General features: G+C 32.3%; 1 protein-coding gene across 1 annotated transcript in view; it reads left to right on the top strand.

The window, feature by feature from the left end:
* The window catches only part of ko (Stork-head domain-containing protein knockout), a 43,714-nt gene extending 30,371 nt beyond the window's left edge, over nucleotides 1-13,343 (top strand). Inside the window, exons 3-7 of the mRNA XM_070636374.1 lie at nucleotides 67-262; nucleotides 9,780-10,038; nucleotides 10,103-10,566; nucleotides 10,636-10,793; nucleotides 11,056-13,343. Coding sequence (XP_070492475.1) covers nucleotides 67-262; nucleotides 9,780-10,038; nucleotides 10,103-10,566; nucleotides 10,636-10,793; nucleotides 11,056-13,002 — 3,024 coding nt within the window. The 3' untranslated portion in view covers nucleotides 13,003-13,343. The remainder of the gene's footprint in view (nucleotides 1-66; nucleotides 263-9,779; nucleotides 10,039-10,102; nucleotides 10,567-10,635; nucleotides 10,794-11,055) is intronic.
* Nucleotides 13,344-22,015: the final 8,672 nt, after the last annotated feature.

The raw sequence follows: 22,015 nt of genomic DNA, 5'->3' as shown, positions 1-22,015 counted from the left end.
ATTCACGTAATTTTTCGTAATTTTTATTTGCAAAACTTTCTAATTTCCTGTACTTTTTATTTATAGAATTTTCTGGCGGCCAATTCACAATGTTGGTGGAATACACCACTAACGGCAGCAACGAGAGCACTTAAATATGCTGGTCACGTTGCGCCGGGTATGCTACTTGTGACAGCTGAACCATGCGCTTTAGAGATTCTGCGCGGTGCATATGCGAGGAGTGTTTTGAAGCCACCGGCAACATATACAATTAGTTCTGTTGGTAAGTTACTTTTTGTGCGGCATTAAAGAATTGCAAATAAATAGTGGGAAGAAAAATAATCAATGGATATTAATGGACGTATTTCAAGTTATTTTTCAAATGGTTTTTTATTGTTTTTAATTTAATGGGTTTTGTTTGTGTGGAATTTATTGTTTAAAATTGTTGTAATACTGCGAATGCTTTTAATTGAAGTGTTTTAATATCCAATAAATTTTCTGCGATAGGCTGACAAATGAGAATTTTATTGTAAAGGTCGGTTGAAAATGACGATTTATTTGAATTGGGTTGATGTTATTACCCGAGCGACACAAATGAAGAAAGCGTCGCCATGGAGCTTTTTGGGGTCAGCTAAATCTTTTTAATCAACCATTAAACTATTTGGTCCGTAATGAATCATTTGGCGTCCACATGGGTGCCAAAAATAGGCGGTTTCCATGTGGTGTTGATAAAAGTGATTTAGCGGAGCCTTTAAAGCTCCCTGGCATAGCCTTTTTCATTTGTGTCCTTCGGGTTTGTGTTAAAGTTAAGTTATATATTTTGGCTAAGATCCAAAGACCTGCATTTCTTGCATTTTAGATGCAAATGTCTGTGATTTGCTGCTGTGTCTTATAGTGTGTCCAATATGCAGAAATTAATAACTCTATTGCGTCCTCTATCCCGAATTCACGATCTTCAATTTTGAGTTAATTTCAATAATATCTTCGCTAAGATACACAGACCTACATTTCATGCATATTTGATGCACATGTCTGTTATTGTCGGCTTTATCTTATAGTTCGTCAAAGACTGTATGCCTATAGTTTTAGGAAAAGCACAAAAATTTATCATAGTTTGTCTACTGTCACAAACATTAGTAATGAGACAAAATTCATTTTTCATACAAAATGGGTCGAAATCAGTCACCAAGACACCCTCATGTCTTGTCAAGGCATTGACAAGACTCTTCATTCACTTTCATCCGGTTCATATAATTTTTCATCCGGACGAAGTTTTTGTATGGAGATGAAGAATTCTTTGATTCTGATGAAACGTGTGTCAATGCCTTGTGCCTTGTCGTCAACTCAACGACATAGTGCTGTCCAATTGACAATATTGAGCTATTCGGGTGCTGAATCAAGAACCATCTACAATACCCAGCCTTCTCTCACTCCATCCCAGTTTTCTATTGTTCCTTATAATTCCATCACATTCTTTATAACAAATACACTCAATAAACAAAACAACAAAAATTTATTCACAATTAAGTCTGCATCAAAACTACAACAATTCCATTGCAATCTATTCTACACAGCACAGACTATCAAAATTTAATTAAGGAACTTCACTCACTTCATTCTGAATAAGTTTTCATATAGTCATGAGCATGAAATTGAATTGTGTCTTCATGCTTTTTAATTTCGTTAGTCAATTTTTTGTACTGAATCTATTGATTATTCATAGAATTGAAATTGAAACCTTAAATTTTGACTGGATTGTGCACAGATTGAAGCAATTTGGAGTTGCAGAATGAAGGTATTGTTGCAATTTTTATGGAAAATTGGATGCGGAATTGAGATTAAAAGTTGGAAAATGAAGAATTTTTGATGGGATTTTTGATTAAATTATTATGGGTGGAATGATAAGGAATTTAATTTTTTGATGTTATAGTCGAGTAGAACAAGCTGTGATTTGGTGAACTTATGTCTAATAACAGGGGTATATTTAGTGATGAGGGGGGTTAGGGGGTCAAAACTTTTAATTTTCTTCAATTTTCTAGGGTTTTTCGTGGAAAAATTCTAAAATCCCATTAAAAAATTCCTGTTGAGCCTGTCTAGGCATAGTTTTGGAACCTGTTTTATGCTCAGTTTATGACTTGACGTAGAATCGACTAATCACAGCCTGTTCCACTCTGGAAGGTTTAATGCACTTTAAATACAGTTAGATTTAATGAAATATTTAATGAACAGCACAAAGACCTAGCTGGAAGCTGCCTGATGTAGTCTGTATTCTAGTTGATGACTAGCTAATATTTCCAATAGAAAAATCAATAAAATTCCCCTTCAAAAACTCCACAATAACCCCCAATCATCACTTAATAACACTCAATTATCAAATTATTTTCAAAATATTTAAATCATCCAACTTAATCCACCACATCAATCACTATACATTCCAAACTTTGATTTTCATAATTCAATTATTAATCCGCAAAATAATCAAATATGAAATTTTCATGAAACTAAAAACAATGTGAATGACTGGAAGCATTTAAATGAAAGTAAAAATATTCATCAATTGTTAAACAAAAATATTCACTTCTCTTTTTTTCAATTCCAAGCATGAAATCAGCTTATTTACCACAAAATTTAAATAAATTCAATAAAAATGAATTAAAGAGATTATGCCGACTACATTAAGTAGATTCATGGCATTTGTTTCGTTTACTATGTTTATCAAAATGAGATACTTTGACCGCAGATATGATTGTTGGTTAGAGTTGAGGGATTAAGACCCGGACAGCTTAGGCGTGTGGATGGTATGAATGGAATTTTGTTGGATTTTGAGGGGAAATTGAAGATGTTGCTTGGATTTATGCTGATTATTGTCTATAGTTGCATTAATAGATGCATAAATTGACAATTAAGTGTCATAACCTCAAAATGTACAGCAATTACAATCCTTAATTACTCGATCAACTCATAAACTGTCAAACAGCTCACCTGTCCACAACACATTTTACAGTTCTCAATCAAATCCAAGAAACTCATTCGACCTTAACATTTCCGACCTCCAAAAAAATTACACCAAACAGCTCACTGCAGTCGACAAGTTCAAAATACTCAAAATCCACAACAATCTCCCAATTAAATGTTAACTGTACTCAGCATACAAAGTACAGCTCGGGAACATAATTTTAAGTACGGTCAGTGCTAATGCTACGTCTTTGTAGAAGAAAACATAAAAAGTTTCTTTTTAGCCTGCAGACATTATGCAAAAAAATGCTTAAGCATAATCATTATCTCTTTATATTTCTCCTCTTAAATCATTTTGTATAGCTGTAGCTACATATTTGAGACTTATGTCTTTAGAAAGAAAATTGTTGGGGAATAGATTCGTTAAGACAACAACATGAAATTTACATGACTTCTATTGGATGTGCAATAATAGATAAAAATGTGCTTATGGAAACAATGCATGTGTGGGGTTGATTGTAAGTGATGTGACTGATTTTGTCCATATGGACGTTTTTACTTTATTCAACTCTGCACGCTGCATGAACCAGGGTATACCAACGCAACGTACCTAGTCACAATTTGTGTGTCTTGAATCACACAAATCGAGTTGGTGTGACTAGAACAAATATTCCAAAATAATCCGACAGCTCCACATCTCCTACCTTAGAACGGTAGTCCGGCGCTCTAACCACTTGAACATTGCCGTTTTTTCGCTGCTGGTCGATCGTAAGTGATGTTAGTGGATTTTTGACTATTTTGCATCTTCAAGAGCAAAGTCATATGTATTTTGATGGAAATTGGACACAAATTCATCTAAATGCTCCAAAATAATCTGCCAGATAGCTCCACATCTCTCATACTTACTTAATTCGTTGGCGAAGGCGCACGAGGATCAATTGCCGCATTTAGAGCTTGTCAAAAGCTGGATCTGTCTTTAGATAACTTCTGCCAGTTTCTAACTCCTATCACTATTGCATTGTTGCTCACACAACAATCCCAAGAGCTCTTTGGTCTACCTCGAGATCTTTTTCCATCCAGAAAGTCATCAGTTGTCTCCCGTAGACCTCTAATCAGAGCTCGAAGTCGATATGGTTGAAATCGACACGAGTCAACTAGACTCGACTAAAATGAACTCAACTTGAGTCGACTCGAATTTGATTCGGTATTTTCTGGTCAACTCGACTTGACTTTGAGCTCTGCCTCTAATTATAAGACATCGCTCACAATCGACCCCACAAACATTTCAATAAAAGTAAAAGTCTTTCTTCTTCTTAAATTAAATCTTTTTTTTTTAGATGAATAATAAAATAAAAACGCATGGGAAATGAGAAGAAATGCAAAGAGACGCAATTTAAAGTCTTTTTCCTATACTTACCATTTCCATTTCCATTTAATTTATGAGAAATTTCATACGGTATGAATGGCAATAACAACAAACATATGAAAATGATAAATTGTAACTTGATTCAAAGCAAGCACAACAGCATAAGTGGAAATGAAGTCTTTAAGAAATCTCTGCATGTAGATTTATGTCCATTTTCACTTGTGCGTTTTTGTTTCTGAGCTCTTTTTTTTGTGTCTTGATTCCAATGAGTGTGCATTCAAGCAATAAATTGCATCTATTGACTTATTTATGCCTGCGAGCTCAATAAATCATATTGTAGCTGTTTTGTGTGTACTTGAAAGTGTTAAGTACACGGCATGAACCTTCTTTTACCTTCTTCATTACAGACTTGAGTCTCTTTTCACTTTTTATTTTTTGTAGCACATGTTTTGTGGAAAGAGTCACGTCTTTTACATTCGTTTGCATTTAAATGGAAGTGAGGTGAAGTTGGTTAAGAGGCAGAGTTGGGGTTGTGGGGGTTATTGTGTAGTTTGTATCGGAGATATTGGTTTGGGGAATGAAAATGTGGACTGAATTGTGTGTTTTATCAAAAAAGGACAGAAGCTGGTCATGCTTAATATGTTGAAGCAATAAATTTCATCATTCCTTCTTACATTCTTGACTCGGGTGCATGAATGCCCATTGCCGAGCGTCTATTTCGTCTATAACATTTATTTAAGTAGCTCTTGGCTCTCCTGGGTTTGCTTGAAGATTAAAAACATTTAATACAGTCTTTTTGGACCTTAACATGTCTTTGCCATTGGTTATATATTGCATGCACCTTAATTTTATTGTACCTTTTACAGACAAGTGCTAAAAATTAACCAAAATTGGATTTCTTGGATTAATGCTACGACTTTTACAATTCCAAATTATCCAAACGATTCCTTCAATTCAGAACTCGATGTCGACTCAATTTTTAACCTCAAACCCCACCCTTACTCTGAATGAACCCCTGACCAATCCCTTTATCTACCAATATTCCATTCCAATTCCATTAAACACCGATAATCATTACATAAACACACTTTCCAGTCAACAATTTAACAAAAGGTTCATAAATTCACCAAAATATTTATCAGCACACCGGGATATATTCTCTGCATAAACTCCACGCACTCGACTGACTCTTAACTCACCGTAAACATAAAACTTTTCTCATATTGCATTTAATTTATATGCAAAATGTTAAATTTTATAGTGCAATAATAGCTCATTCAGTTATCCTGTATTAAATAATTTATGTGACATTGCCCGGCCGCAAAATGCACAACACAACACAATGAATATTCCAAAAATACGTTGAGTAAGTGAGGCAGTATGAGATAAAGTATTTAAATGGCATTGTCGAGAGGAAAGAGATACCTTCCTGTTCTGTTGTTGGAGTTGTTTGTGAATGAGGGGATAGGAAAATAAATAATGCATTTTTGTGTAGGAGAATTTGGAAATGTTTAGGAGTGGATTGTCGGGGTGTTTGTTTTGTTGAATAAAGAATGAAATAATGTTGATTTTTTATGGATATTTATGACTTTTTGACTAAATTTGTTGCACTTTTTTAGTAATTTTTGTGCATTTTTGATTAATTTTGGTGCATTTTTGACTAGTTCTGCTGCATTTAATGATTAGTTAAGACTAAGAAGCGTAATTAGATGGGTTCAAGGGGAGGTCTACTTTATCTGCAGATATGTTCTTGTTTTATGCTCTATTAGGAAAAGAAGCTGTATGCCACAGTCAGATTAAGTATAAGATCATCGTATAAGATCGATTAAGTATAAGATCATCATTAGATCATCGACAACGAGACGATCTTAGTGCCTACAAACTTCGCTGATTTCTCGTATTCCTCTCAATTCTCACATTTCTCTCAACCAAACCTGTATTAAGTTCTAAGCTATGTCTAGCCAGGTCTAGTTAAGAAATTAGCCAGTAATATTGTCAAATTCATACAAATGCCACTAAAAACCTGCAAATACTGCAGTATTGAATACAAATACCGCTGAATATTGTCGATATCGTCTAGTTTCTCAGCTGAATGTCTGGTATATTCACAAGTCTGTTGTATCCAATGGTCAATACGTGAGAAGACATAAAAAAACGTTATAACTAGTCATCAACTAGTTCTAAAGTATTTTTGTCCACTCGGGATACTTTTTTACTTACTTACTTATTTACTTCGCTGGTTGTACAGATCAGTTGTGATCCATGACCTCCCATAAGAGTCGCCTTAAGCTGACTCTATCGCTGCTACCACTAGCCAATTTCTGATACCAAGTGCAATACAATCTCTATCGACTCGACAATACTTCCAGATTCTGATTCCCTCACACAAAAAATTCCAAGATTTCAAAAATCACTTAACTTTAAATCTGTAAATCCCATCCCGCACATTTCACAACTCCAATAAAATTCACATTCTCAATAATCACCTCACCTTATTTTTCAATAAAATTTCTCAAGTTATTTATCAGAAAATCGTTAATTCATGTCAATATCTTTTTCACTGTGAAAAATCTCTACAATATGATGTGATGATTAAATTGTTACTTATTGCTCAGCTCTCAATAATAAAATAGCAACTTTATATGTAACCCATAAACACTAACTTAAAACTTAACATGCAATCCACACAAATTATATAATTTATCGATTACATTTATCTGCATTATCACGTGAATATTCAAGACACAATACATTTTGCTGACGTATCGCGTGACTTTAGATTTAAAAGTATGAAGAAAAAAAGGCTAGAGTTAGTAGGAAGATGGATTTTATTAGCACAATCACGATTCAATCATTTTCTATGCATGACTAGCTGGTGAAAAGTTTAGATTGTTTGTGGAATTTATGGATGGAAATTTAGATTTAGTGGAAATTTATTGGTGAAATTAGCAATTTTTATGGGTATTTTGGTGGTCTTAAAAGGATTTTGAGTATGATAAGTGGTTCATTAGCCTGTTAATTAGCTGTTTTAGGGGTTTGTTCAGGGGTTTAAGCAGTTCAATTCAGCGAACTCCACTTTTTGCCTTAAAATGGATCAAATTCAACTGCCATGGGGTCGTCTGGGCAGTTTTACTGATTATTCTTAATACGGCGACGCGTCGGTTCTCTTTTAAGCATGCTGAACTGATCTAATGAGGGGCAGGGGTCTATAATGTGAAGGATGACCCCCTTTTGAATAATAAAATTCTTGCATTATTGCACTAGCTTCAAATATTCCAAAAAAACTGCTTCTTAACTCCCCTCAATGCCCCTCTAACTTGATGACATCATAACTCAACATTGTTGTTCCTTCACCCTCTTAACCACGCTCTCAACTTCAAGGGTGTACAATAAAAAAAACAACAAAATTTTCTTCTTTAAACGATCCAATTTAACTTCCATCCATGCAAATGCTTCAAGGTCTTTTGAATATTATTTCATGCTGAATCTAATTACACTTTATAGACTCATTTCATGTCTGTGAGCCATAATAGACGACGAGATTTTCCCTTTCGTAGCTTAATAAATTATTATTTTTTCAAGTTTTCATCCCTTTGAGAATTTTACTTTTTTACAACAATGTAAGTGCTGCAAACAATATTGCCATGCCTGCCATTTACACGCTGAATCGTTTCCCTTTTTTTTATTTCCACATCATGCGTTTCGTTATTTTTATTGACTCGATGAGTTTTTTGCCTTATTTTGCGAATTATTTTTGCAGTTAAATAAAATTTGTATGAGAAAGGAATTGTTTAATGTTGGGAGAGTTGGGTGTGACTTCTGTGCTGGGTTAGGTGTTTATGCTGTATAGTTGCATATATGTGACATTTAACATTATTTGCATTATTCAGTTTATGCCGATAGACAGCTTGAATGGAGCAAATCGGTTAATCGATCAAAAATCCGGACTGAGGCTGGTGTGACTCTGATCTGGTGTCGGATTCAATGTCGAATTGGGTTTAAATAACCGATTTGTTCTATTTGAGTTGTCTGTCGGTATAAATTGAGTTTGAAAATAATGTTAAATGTCACATATCTGCAAAATTGGTTAAAATCCGACACCATGCTAGAGTCACGACGATCTGGTGTCGTAATCTTGATCGAATAAACCGAGATATGCTTTAGGAGCAGCCAACGGCATCAGAAATGATTTTGCTTTCCTGAAGTCTCGATTTCGGCAAATTCTCAAGACTTAGACCGGCAAGTGTTAATATTGGTATCAAAAACTATTATAAATGTATGACTATGTTTTAGAGCCAGATTTGGTAAAATCCGATCAGTCTCTAACCAGTCTGACGAGGGTCTACTATATGATTTTTCGTAGTTTTAACGTCATAAGCCTTCTAGAAAAGCTTCAAATCCAAATGTTGCATTAGTCTTGAATTCTGTCCCTTTATAAATATTAAGCTCAATACTACAAACTCCACCCATACCCAGCATAGAAGTTTACACCACATTCTCTCACCCAACATTCTCGTTTATTTGCTGAAAAATCGATTATTTAAATTCACAAAAGAGAGTGAAAATTTCTATTGTATTTTCCATTTCGGAAGGAAAGTATCAGAAGGTAGAAGTTGCATAACTCAATGTCAGAACTTAATAGCATTTAATAGCACTTAAAAAGAAAACTATTTTTTGCATAAATTCCAACATATTTATTGTTGTGGATGAGGTAAGCAGGTGGAATTGAGAATTTGCATACTGAATGGTCAACAGACTGGATTTTTTGGCAAGTTCTCTCTATTTTGCAATCATCTTAATCCTGACACATGAAAATTATGAACAATTTTTCTTAAAAATGCATGCTTAATGTGCCATTAAATAAGGCAAACAAGAAAATTGGCGATTTTGTTGCCAAAAATTGAAACAACTGCAAATAAACGTGACTCAGTTCATTCAACTTAATGCTGCCCATACTATAGCCTGTTATCTCGATTAGCATTGATTAAAATTCACTTGCATACTCGAATGCATAAACTGATTTTCTCTACAAAAAAAATCAAGTCATGTGGCAATGACACTATTTAATATGACACAGCATTAAACTCTTAAATCACTTTTAAATTGCTTCGTCCATACATCATGTAGAAAGTGCATCCACTCGACCATACTTCATGTCTTGTTTTTTGATTTAATAATAATGTGACTTTTTTGTTTTATGACTTGTTAAATTGTTGATGATTTATGTGAAATTGAATTAATTACGTAAGATGTGGACTGGGTGGAGTGAAGGTGGGGTTATTTGGTAAGGTCGTAGTCAAGTGGATGGTCTGAGAGGTCTTCGACATCTTTGAGATTTCCAGAAATCAAGGGAAATTGGGTTGAGTGCTGTAACTTTAATAATACACTCCACAATATCCATCATATCCGATCATATCATAATAACTCACTCAAAAAGAAGTAAATTATATATTATTTATGTTCAACTCTCATTTTTCAGGCGACATTGATGATTGTATTGTAACGCCAATTCAACAGACACAATTTACACCTTTAACAGAGGCCATTTGTGATGTCATCATGGATGTTACATCACGCGGTCAATCAGCGACACTTGATACCATCAAAAAACATCTTGCCATACGTTTCTCACACATGCAACAGCCATCTAATGACATCATTTATGATACACTCGTGCAATTGCAACAGGAGCGTAAGATTTATCAGACATCCAAAGGGTACTTTATTGTCACGCCTGAGTAAGTACTTCTCACGCCTTAATTTTTAACATTTTAACTGATATTTTCATTTATGTCATAACAGACGTCGTCGAAGTCGGTCGAGAACGTCACGCAATCAGAGATCAATTGATGAAGAGCTGTTGGAGGACTTAAAGTCACCACACGAGTCACGCACAATATTAATGAGTAATTCTGAGGCCCTTCATAGCCTTTACGGTGAGATTGCGACAATACGCGATGGCGATTTAACACATCAATGCATACAAACGAATCTCGCTGATGTCATATGTGGCGGTAATCCAAATGATAAAATTTTATACCCGCGTTCATCAAAGCGACGAAGTGCCTCATTTCCAACGCCACGTAGTCTTGAACGACGACATAGTCTACGATTATTTGGCTCATCGAAGCGATTACAAAGATGTCAATCGACGCGTAGTCTAACAAAAAATTCAACATTACAGCCACAGAGTCAGACGAGTGCGACAATTACGGTAACCGATAGCAGTAGTTCGGAATATCAAAGTACGGACTCTTCGTCACCAAGTAAGACAATTTTTTCGTTTCTTTTGTTGTCATTGACATTGTTTTAACTCATTTCCATTCAATTAACAGAAAAAAGTGCCTCTCTACTCTCAAGAATTTTCCGCCGAAGCTGTCGAACTCCGGGCAAGAAAATTGAAACATTTTCAGCACAATTTCCGCCTCGTGAATGGTTTAATTCGAAGGCTGTACATCTTATTAATGTTGGAACGCAAACACTTGATCACCATGTAAGTCGAGTAACTTTTAAATTACTATTGTGTGAATGACTGTGATTATGGATGGATGTAGAGTTGGGAATTGGGTATAGAATGTGAGAGAGTTGAGAATTTTAATATTTTGTAACATTTTAACATTACTGCTAATATTTTCATTATTGCAATATTTTTGCAGTATTTTAAGGTAACTAACCATCCGATAACAAATTACGCCTTAAACTTCCTACAGAAAATTAATTAATCCAAAAAAATATATTCCCATCATCATCCACAGGATTCCTTATCAAATGCCTTATCTACAAACTCAACATATTATGATGGATCTGAAATATCACAGCGTTCCCTGACGATCCCACGACGACATAATCACAAAAGAAATTTATCAAGTGAATCAACATTTCTAATATCATCACGTGATTGCTCACCCATACGACGACGATCGCCAGCAATTTGTTATAGTGGAAGTCTACCGCGTTCAACACATTCCATACCCGGACGATCGCCAAAGAGAACGCCACTAAATAAGCAAGTTGTTGATGAAAATTGTCGAACAAAAAGTGGTGAAATTTATCATAATAAATGCACTGGAAATGATTCACAATTGTCGCAGACACAACGATATCAACCGGGTCGTGTAAATAATTATAGTGGACCATCGAGTCTTGAAAGTGGTAAGACTTCATCGTTAGTCGCATCCGGACCGTCCTCAATTGACAGCGGAAATAAGAGTCTCTCATTGAGTCGCAATAGTGGACATTCAAGTTTAGACGGTTCGTCGCATGGCTCAGCCACAACAGTCGCTCAATCACAATCAAATCACATTTTATCTAATTCACCAAGAAGTTCTCCAAAGCATCGACTGTTAAAGACAAATCAAGGTTCAATGACCCCACCAACAACAATCCAACCGACACAATCGGGACAAAAAGTCACCACATCAACATCAGCAAATGGCATCAAATCAACATCATTTGATGAACCATCAGAGAATGGAACTATGCCAAATTCAAATTCAAATGGCTCAATTACGCTTCAAGTCACTAATAATGCACATGGTTGCTCAGGTTTGCCTAATACAAAGATTTTTGTACAAAATTCACCAATTCACACGTCAATAACATTCGAGAATGGCAAGTTTATGGAAAATTCAAATGTTTTTGTCATTAATAATGAGACAACAACAAATTCAAAAGGTGAAATAATAGCTAGTCGAAAAAGTTTAATGAATTCAAGTCCATTGACGTCACCATTAAAGCAACAACAACAATATAATAAAATGAGACCGCAAGCAGAGAAGGCACAGCAGCAAAGAAATTGTAATAGCAGTGGCAGTAGTGCAACGATAGGTAAAGAGAATTGCTTTAGTGAGAATGATGAAGCAGCTAGTGAGACAGGTGATTCACTGTCAATGATTAGTGAGACATCACCCGATTCAAGTCTTATACCATATGCTGATGATGATGTCATTGAGGATGGCGATTCTCGGAGGCAAAATAATGTACAAAGTCCTGAAAATCATAAATTTCCAAGAAATAATATGAATTATATTAATCATGATGAGATGAACAATAGGAAACTTTCACTACAAATTGGATCATCGATGACTGATAAGAACAGCACCGGCAATAGTGGAAATACAATGATTTATAATAATATACTTAAAAATCATTACAATCAACAGACAAATGCAATTATCTCACCAAACTATCAACATAATAAGATGAATCTGTTCTCATCATATGATCAGCAACCTCAACAACAGCAACAGCAACAACAACAACAGGAACAAAGTCTTTATGCATCCGCTGGTAATTTAAAAGACAATAAACAGATAAATTCCAATTGTGACTTGAAAAATTCACTTTTAAATTCAAATCCAACAATAAATTCCGACTCATTGCTGAATATATTCCATAAGAATATTATTGCTGTTGGAAGTGAGCCAAATTTGATAGCAATGAAACAAAATAAAATCAATAATTGTGTGAGAGAGGAGAAGACACCGACTTATGATGAGAATGGACTTTATAACTTTCCAAGTCTAACTGATTTAAGTTTTAATTTTACGTCTCTGCATGCACAGAAAATTCTTAAAGGTGGATTGAGTGTCAATAATAGTATTGATACGTTGGTGGAATTGGATATTAATAAGTCAAATAATAAGAGCAATACGAATCTTTCACCATCATCGACAATTTGTACGGATTTTGGTATGGTCTAAATTGAGACAGAGCAGCATGTGGGATCGAAAATTGGACGACCGGAAATAAATTATTTTGTACAGCAGACACATTTCAAGATCGATCACAAAATTTGCAGTAATAGATAGTAAGACAACAGCTACAAAATATTCTGTTAATTTATATGAATCTATATTAGACACACATTAATAAGTAACTCGTAAATGCTTATTAACCTCCTTATAAAGCAAGATTAAGCATTAAGTCATTGACTAAGTGGCACAGAGTTGGTGTTGAGGGTTGTTGGGGAAATTTGATGGAACTTTTTGAATTTGAGGGAATTTTGTGAATTTTGGAAAATTCAAATTATCTTAAAATTTTTTTAATTTTTGGACTTTTTTTTTAAAAAAAAATTAAATTTTGTCAAAAATTTTTGACTTTTTCAAAAAAGATTAAATTTTATTTTTTAACAGTTTGAATTTTTAAAAAATTGTAAAAAATTAAAATTTTTATAAAATTTACAAAACTTTTTAAGAAATATTTAAAATTTAAAGAAACAATTTAAATTTTAAAAAAAATATGTTTGAAAAAATTAGATTTTTTAATTCCATCATTATATAGATTTTCTGAAGTTTTATTTTCAAAAAATTAAAATCTTCTTAAAATTAGATTTTTAAAATGTACTTTTTAATTTAGAATTGAAATCTTTTTTAATAAATTCAAAGATTTTAGTTCAAAAATTTGAAAGTTTTTTAAAAATTTAACTTATTTTGAATTCACGTAAAAAAGTTTTAATCTTTCCTTGAAACTTTAATTTGCAATTTTTTAATTTTTGGAAATTTTCAAAATAAATGTTTTTCAAAAACATTATTTTTTTAATTTCTCTATGAGATTTGAAAGCAATTCTGAAATATTTTGGTATAGTTATTGCCGAATTTCACAATTATCAATATTATCAACACTAGTTTAAGCAATTTTGCGCAAGACCGTCAAGAATTTGGCATGTACTTGGCATTATTTCATACTATATATTCAGAATCATTCAAAAATCAAAAAATAATTCATTTAAAATTTGAAATAACTTCAAAATATATTAAAAATGCAAAGAATTAAAAATTATTTTGAAATTAAATCAAAAATTTAAAAATTTTAAATTCATTTGAAATTAAGTCAAAAGTTCAAAAACTTCCATCAAAATCCTTTCAAGTTCTTCAAATCCAACTCTGTCCATCAATATAAAAAAATTGCAATTTCCAGAGGATTTTGTTAAATTTTACTCAAGAAAGCTTTTTTAATCAATTAACACAAAAAACACATTTTTCTACTTCTAAATAAAAAAAAAACTAATCTAAAATTCAATTTATTAACTTTCTTATTCGGATTTCGCATGTAAAAATCCGCATTGAGAGTGTGTAACTAATCAAGTGAGAAGAGAATGAAATATGAAAATAATAATTAGACACCTACTTACTGTACTTTTATAAAGAAAAAAAATTATTATTATTATTATTATCATTATTATTACTATTAAATTCTTCTATTTTGTAATGTAAAGAAAAAAGATGATGATGACGATGTTTTTATCTCTATTATTAATGAAAGTGAAGAAAGTAACCCCATAATAAATTATTAAATACACACACAATGTGCCCAGGGAGGAAGAAACTGCTAAAAAAATTTACCATTTTTAATTTATAAAATTTAAGAGAAAATTAAATTTAAAATCTTTTAAAAATTTAAAATCTTTTAAAAATTCTAATTTTTTTTTTAAATTCATTTACATTTTTATGAATTTTGAAATTTTTTTAACTTTTAAAATTTTGTGAATTTTTAAATTTTTAAATTTTTATGAATTGTAAAATTTTATGATTTTCGAAATTTTCACGAATTTTGAAATTTTTATGAATTTTTAAATTTGATAAATTTTGAAATTTTAATAAATTTTGAAATTTTATGAATTTTGAAATTTTTACGAATTTTTAAATTTTTATGAATTTTTAAATTTTTATGAATTTTGAAATTTTTATGAATTTTGAAATTTTCATGAATTTTGAAATTTCATGAATTTTGAAATTTAATGAATTTTTAAAGTTTTATGAATTTTCAAATTGTTGAATTTTTTTAAAATCATGAATTTTATTAAAGTTTTTAATTTTTTCAAATTTTTGAATTCTTTTAAATTTTTAAATTTTTTCAAATTTTTAAATTCTTTCAATTTACACAACACTGCCTGACCCCAGCTTAATCCAACGAAAATCCACAAGCAGTAACTTCCTACCTGGGCATGAAATCTAACCATGAAAGAAATATAAATAAAAAAAAACATAAACTTTTAAAAACGCAAATCTTGCATGAAAAATCTAATCTTTATAATTAAATATTCACACATGAGAAATGAATAGTCGCATGATAAGATTTTAATATTAAAAGAAATATTATTGCAGTTAGTAGTAACACATTACAAGTAAAATTTATGAAAATATAAAAAAAGTGCCAAATGATTGACGGTAGGACGAGAAAGAGAAATGGAAGTAAAAAGATTTTTAATTTTAAATTATCTTCAATAAAAAAAAAAAATAAAATTTCACTTCTTTAATTTTTTTGCGTTTATTTTTTATTATTTTAATCGAAGAAAAACTTTATTTGAGCTTGAAATTGATCCAATTAAATGATTATTATAATCTCATTTGTCATTTTGATGATTGATGATTTTTTACTACTTGCACATTACGTACACATCATGCTGGCTGTTACTGTTTATGTTATGTCCGATGATAATTGCTTTCGTATTTATTACTACTGGTAATGGGATTAAATTGTCATTTGGCTTCTCAATAAATCTTGGGATTTAAAATTGTAAGAGTTGAGGGAGATTTTTTGGGATTTGGACAGAACTTCCGGGGTTAATGTTATGTAAATTTTGTTATTTTTAGGAGGATAGCTTGTGAATTTTTGTTGAGATATTGCAGAAACTTCAGGGAAATTCTGACATTTTCAAATGCATATTCACATCCATATGTACTTTAATGGCTGACTGTAGAGATCAATTATTATCCATGACCTCTTATAGTGCTTGAAAATTGAAACTGCTCGTCAATTCGCAATTCATAGTACAATACTTACCTACTTCCTTTGCTGGGGCGCACGGGGGCCCATTGCCGTGTTTAAAGAGTACAAAACTATCCCTAACAGACAAAGAACAAACGTACATAAATGATCATGCTCATGAGTATACACTCAACTCAGATAACATAATTGAATATTCTCAATTTTGGAATTGTCGAAAAATCAACAATGCTCATTTGTACAAATGTTACGAAAAAATGAGTATCAACATCTTCATTCCAAGAGTTCTGGAAAAAATTGTCGCTTAAATAATGTATTATGCAATGTTCAAAGAGGCTTCTTTCGTGTTTTAGGCCGACCATGAGAACTGTGCGAAATCCTTGTCATACCAATAAATACCCTATACCATGCATTAGAGGTCGGTCTTTGGTGGGAATCGAACCCACGTTCTCACAGCAGAGTGAAACAAAGTTTCTGCTAGTTGTCTAACCACTCGGTCACAGACGCTTTACTCTCGTACTAGCAGAATAGCCTATTTATGATTCGATACCACAGGTTTAACTCTGCTCAGACAAGACAAGAGCATTTGTCTATCAGCTACATCTATCAATATATTCTGCATTAGCTGCTACTCCGCTCTGTTACAGACATCATAAAATCAATTATTTTCAAAAATTCAACACAGCTTTTAGACCTTATTAAATATAAATTCTATACCCAACAATCAAATGACTCTTAATTGAAGCTTATAATACCTTCTACCTTCCAATTCCCCCATAAATACTAATTATGACATCACATGACCTCAACAATAAGCCATCACATCTTATTATTACAACAGTCTCATCTGACCATGAATATTCTATATTAGTCCAACACCAGAGAGGTGTCCACCCCCTGAATGACATTCTCAGCCATAAATCTTTCAATTTTTAATCCCAAGATTGGAGTCATTAGCTTCAATAGAACACAAAAACCAGCCACACATTAAAAAAGTTTCAAGCTCAATTAATTTTAACTTGATTGGATATTGTAAATATCAATAATATTGTATGAATTGTAAGTAGGACGAAAGAAGATTAATAAAAAAAAAATATTGAATGAGAAAAAAATAAAAAATAAAATGAATTATGCAGCTTTTCTTCTTATTCTTGAATATGAATGAATTAATTCACAATATTAGCATTAAGATTTAAATAAATATTTTTTTCAGATTTGTTGTGAAATTGCAGATTTTAATCCGTATTCAATGCAAAAAGTTTATGAATTGTGGAATTGAAACTGGCTTGGGTTAATTTTATTGAGTACTGTGAAATTATCATTGTACAGTTTTATATGGATATGAGTCGGCTATGGTAAAATAGATTCTATCGTCTTTCGGAATCGCAGTGTCATCTGGTTAGCGCTTTGGAATTGTCGCCTCGCAGCACCAGGAGACATGTGTCATTATTATTGACACGGCTATAGTTTCTTCAGTTTTTAAAGAAGTCTCTTATTTGTCAGACCCCCTTTTAACAACCTACTTTCGGAATTTTTGGTTATTGTTTTTCTTGAAACTTTTTAGTTCCCCGAGAATCAGAGTCAAAGTGTCTGATACATATCCTAGTGTTAAAAACCCTAGTCCATGGCATAGAATAAGGCACTAAGTCAGAATCGATGAAATCCGGCCTCAGATTAGCGTCATGTTGGATTGGGATCGGATTTTACGGTCATTTATACGCCGTGTGCTTTCTGGGCATACTTCGGTGTCGATGCCACAAGATCAAATTTTAATCTTGTCGATGGCATGCTCGAAAATCGCATACGCAAATTCGAAAAAAAAGTTAATTAATGGACAGATTGCCACTAAACATTTCATTCAAAGGAAACGACAGTATTCATAATTTGCAAATTTTTAGTGACAAAACAATTTCAATCCTGAATTTATTGTTAGCACAACAGCAAACAAAAGCGACGAGACCAAAATAATTTACGTCAATTGAAATAAATCGTATTGAGAGTTACGCTGATCTAAAATTGGTCTGAATTTTCGGAATTAAGTTTTGCGTCAAGGCCATCAATGCAATGTCTGATACTTATCAGGGGATTAAAATCAACTATTCACATGGCATCGAAATTGGCTACTAATTGCATCCAATCGATGAAATCCGGCCTCAGACCAGAGTCATGTTGGGCTTGGGAAAATATTTTTTTCGTCCATTTTAACGGTCATTTCTAAGCCATGTGCTTTTTCCGGGAATTCTTCGATCTCAGTGCCATAATGACACAATTCCAGCTATTGGCTTTTGAAAATGGAACTTTGCCAGTCATATATAAACGGTCAAAAATACACGAAGTAACAGACCACCAAACGATCATTTTTTTTAATGGACCAAATTTATCTATTTTCTTGGAAGACACTTCAGTATGGAGCCTTATTTAACATTTCCTAAAACTTCATAATCATTGTAAATTTTTAGCACCTAAATTAATGAAACAATAAAAAAATTCATTAACATTTCAACACCAAACTACAATTTACAATCAATATACTTAATTTACATTTCAGTTGGCACAACAGCAGCAACAAAAGCGACGAGACCAAAATTTTAATTCACGTCAATTGAAATAAATCGCCTCAATTATCGAAAATTGGAAATAATATTTTCTTGTTTAAGTAGATTTCAATTATAAAAAAGAGAATAATTTCGCATGCCATAAATTTGCAGCTATTAACTGACTAAAGTGTCGTCTTATGATTCATGAAACAGACGACGACGATGGCATTCTTCATGCAATATTTTATGGATGATGTCGTGCAGATATTCAAGTGGAATTGGTTTTCATTAGGCTTGTTTTGTTGTGATTCTGAGACTTGAATTGGCTGTAAATTAGTAGACATGGGAGATAATCGACACTAATGTTCTGTAAAAGACTTGAGGAACAAGTGGGGAATGAGATTAAGAAATAAGTGATTTTGTGTGAATTTTGGGAGATTTTTTTCAGATGTTTTGTAAGAATTGGAAAGAATTTTGGTTTAAGTAGATTTCAATTATTAATTTCGCATGATAGAATTTTGTCCAAATTATGGCAGAATTTGATTGAATTTCGGTAAATTTGTCGTGCAATTTAGAAGAATTTTGATAGACTTGAATTGGCTGTCAATTAGTAGACATGGGAGATATCGAAAATTTCTGTATTGAGGAACAAATTTTGTCCCATAAGTTTTGGTAATTTTGGGAATTTTTTGAAGATCTATTTAAAAAATTTGGCAGTTACAAATTTTTAGAAAAATTTAGCAGATTTTTGATAGAATTTATCTAAATTTGAAAAGAAGTGTATCCAAATTTTGATGGAAATTGTCCAAATTTTTAAGTCCAAAAATTGTCATGGTTGTCCCATTTTTGGCAGAACTTGATTGAATTTTGGAAAAAATCATCAAAATGTGTCCGATTTTCTCCAAAATTTAGCAGTATTTTTGATAGCAATTGTCGGACTTTTGGTAAAATTAATCAAATTTTCACCGATTTTTAGCAGAATCCGATTAAATTTTGATAAAATTTAGAAGCTTTTTGACAGAATTTTACCAAATTTTTATAGAAATTGTCAAAATTTTTGTAAAATTCATCAAAGTTTGTTAATTTTTGTCAATTTTGCTAGATTTTTGGTAAAATTTAGCTAGTTTGTGATTTAATTTGCTAGAATTTGTCTAAATTTCGACAAACTTTGTCCAATTTTCAGCCAATTTAAGCAAAATTTGTTTGAATTTTGGTAAAATTTGTCACAATTTTTTCACATTTTTTACAATTTTTTGCAAAATTCTCAGCATAAAAATATCACACAAAATCCCCGCAAGCTCATTCCTAACGTGTCAGAAATATTAATGTTTTTCCTTCTTTAATGTTTCTTAATATCTTCCACTTTTTTTTGTCTTCATCTCTTTTATGACAAATTAGCAAATCCAATTTCTCATCCAAAACGAATTTTCAAAGTCCATTGTGATAAAAATTAATAACAATATTCATCATTAAGCCAAAACAAAAATTGATATTTATGAATTTTAATGTGATTTTGAATGGCAAATGTAGAATTTCTGAGTAATTTTTGTTTAATGCCACAGGCTGCAGAATTTTTGAATAATGATAAAAATCAAGTTTGAATTTAGAATTTATTTATTGGGTATTTTTCAGAAGCTTAATATGTGTGATTTGCCATTTTTTATTTTTTGGAATATTATTCAAGTTTTGCAATATTTTTAACATGACTTTTATAACGGATGAGGTTGACTTTTATAGCTGAGATTCTTGATTTTTATGAGCTACATCATGCAGTTCTCTGAATTCAAATTCACGGATCTAATACCCTCATTCCACTTATTATGACAAATTATTCTTTAACAAAAAACTCTATTTTAATCCCTAATAAATTTAAATTCCATTTCTACCCACAAATCGAATAAGCATAAATTCTTAATGCTAAAGTTCTGCTTGAAAATTCTATCGCTCGTTTTGATTCAAATAAAAGGATTAAATGTTTCTGCTAATTATTTATGGAAATTTCTTAATAGCACGAAAAAAGGGGCTTTTATGAGACTTTTACATTTAGTGAGACTAAGAAGAAGAAGTGAACGAGGAAAAAGCTGGGATTGGAAACATATTTGGAACTTTGCAAATTATTTGGTTCAGTTTAGGGCAGAAGTCAGATTTTGGGTCATATGGTGTGCGGTGATCTTTTAGGCTTTTTGTGATATTATTGAAAGATTCAGTTCCTGCAACTCCTGTTTTGACTGTAACGACTTTTGGAACATATTGTTAAAATTTACTTGCAATTTTATGTCTGTTTGGCTCCACATATATAAAGTGTAGGAGATAATTTCAACTTGCAGGTAAATGGAGTGTTGACATGAGTAAAGTTACATTTAGTACAACCTTAGTGACGGAGAAAGAACACAGTGGACCTTGGAAACGACACGACTAAAAATGATGAATAGTACAATGTCAGTTAAGCGGCATTTCGATATAGGCCAAGTCAAGATCCACATTTAGGAATTCCTATCTTAGACTTTATCTCATGCTTGCTTGATTTCAAATTTTCAGCCTATCCTTTGCCATGTTCATTTCTTGCGAGGAATCTTTAGCAGTAATCGATTGAATGATTCCAAATCCGACAATAGAATGGCGTGAATCTGGCACTGTACCGGATATAAATTCGATTTAAACCCAATTCAGCACCAAGACTGCTTAGGGCCGGATTTACCATCAAGACGATACGATTTGTGACCATTGCTTACCGTCCATAAAATTTTGGCTGCTTAATTGTTTCTAATGCTTCTTACAACTCTTTGAATTCTCTACTAAATCCCCCAAAAACCAAGATTCCCATCCCTTGCATGAAAACAGGCATTCCACATCATTACGTGACTTTCATGAATTATTATCGTTTGAATTTTCGATTCGGTCACTCTCGAAAAAATATTTTATTTATGGCACAGCAGAGAAGAAAAGATCTCATCTGCAAAAAAAAAACTAAAAGAATTGAATAAGAAGATTCTAGCCACAAACAAGTTCTTGTTCTTTTTTCATTGTGCTTCAGATAGCATAAGAATGAAAAGTAAACGCAGACGGACAGGTAGGATTTATTCATCGAATGTGCACGACTGCTAATTCTCATTCCGTTCAGCTACAACAATTAAGAGGAATCAATGGAAGAAGGAAGAACCTTTAAATGAATGAGAAGCTTAATTGTGATAGAACAATAATCTCTCATTGATGCTATTTTGTTATTGCCGTTTGAATTATTTCGTCGCATTGTCACAATTTTATAGATAAAAGTTAAGAATGAGGAAACAATGAAATATTTAAAAGGACATGTTGTGGTTGCCTACGTGAGAAATTAAACGAAAAAAAATATTAATCACATCTGTTTAGCAGTTGGTGGTTGATTATAGCTCAAGGTGTTGTTTTAAGTGTGATTTTGCTGTTTTTGTGTCTGACTGTCCTTATAAGCTGC

The sequence above is a fragment of the Chironomus tepperi genome, unplaced genomic scaffold (assembly GCF_022539635.2).
Source record: "Chironomus tepperi strain 1889 unplaced genomic scaffold, CSIRO-AGI_Ctep_v1 contig_127, whole genome shotgun sequence".
NCBI lineage: Eukaryota > Metazoa > Arthropoda > Insecta > Diptera > Chironomidae > Chironomus > Chironomus tepperi.
Note: the sequence above shows the minus strand (reverse complement) of the source record. Positions and strands in the feature narration are given on the sequence as shown.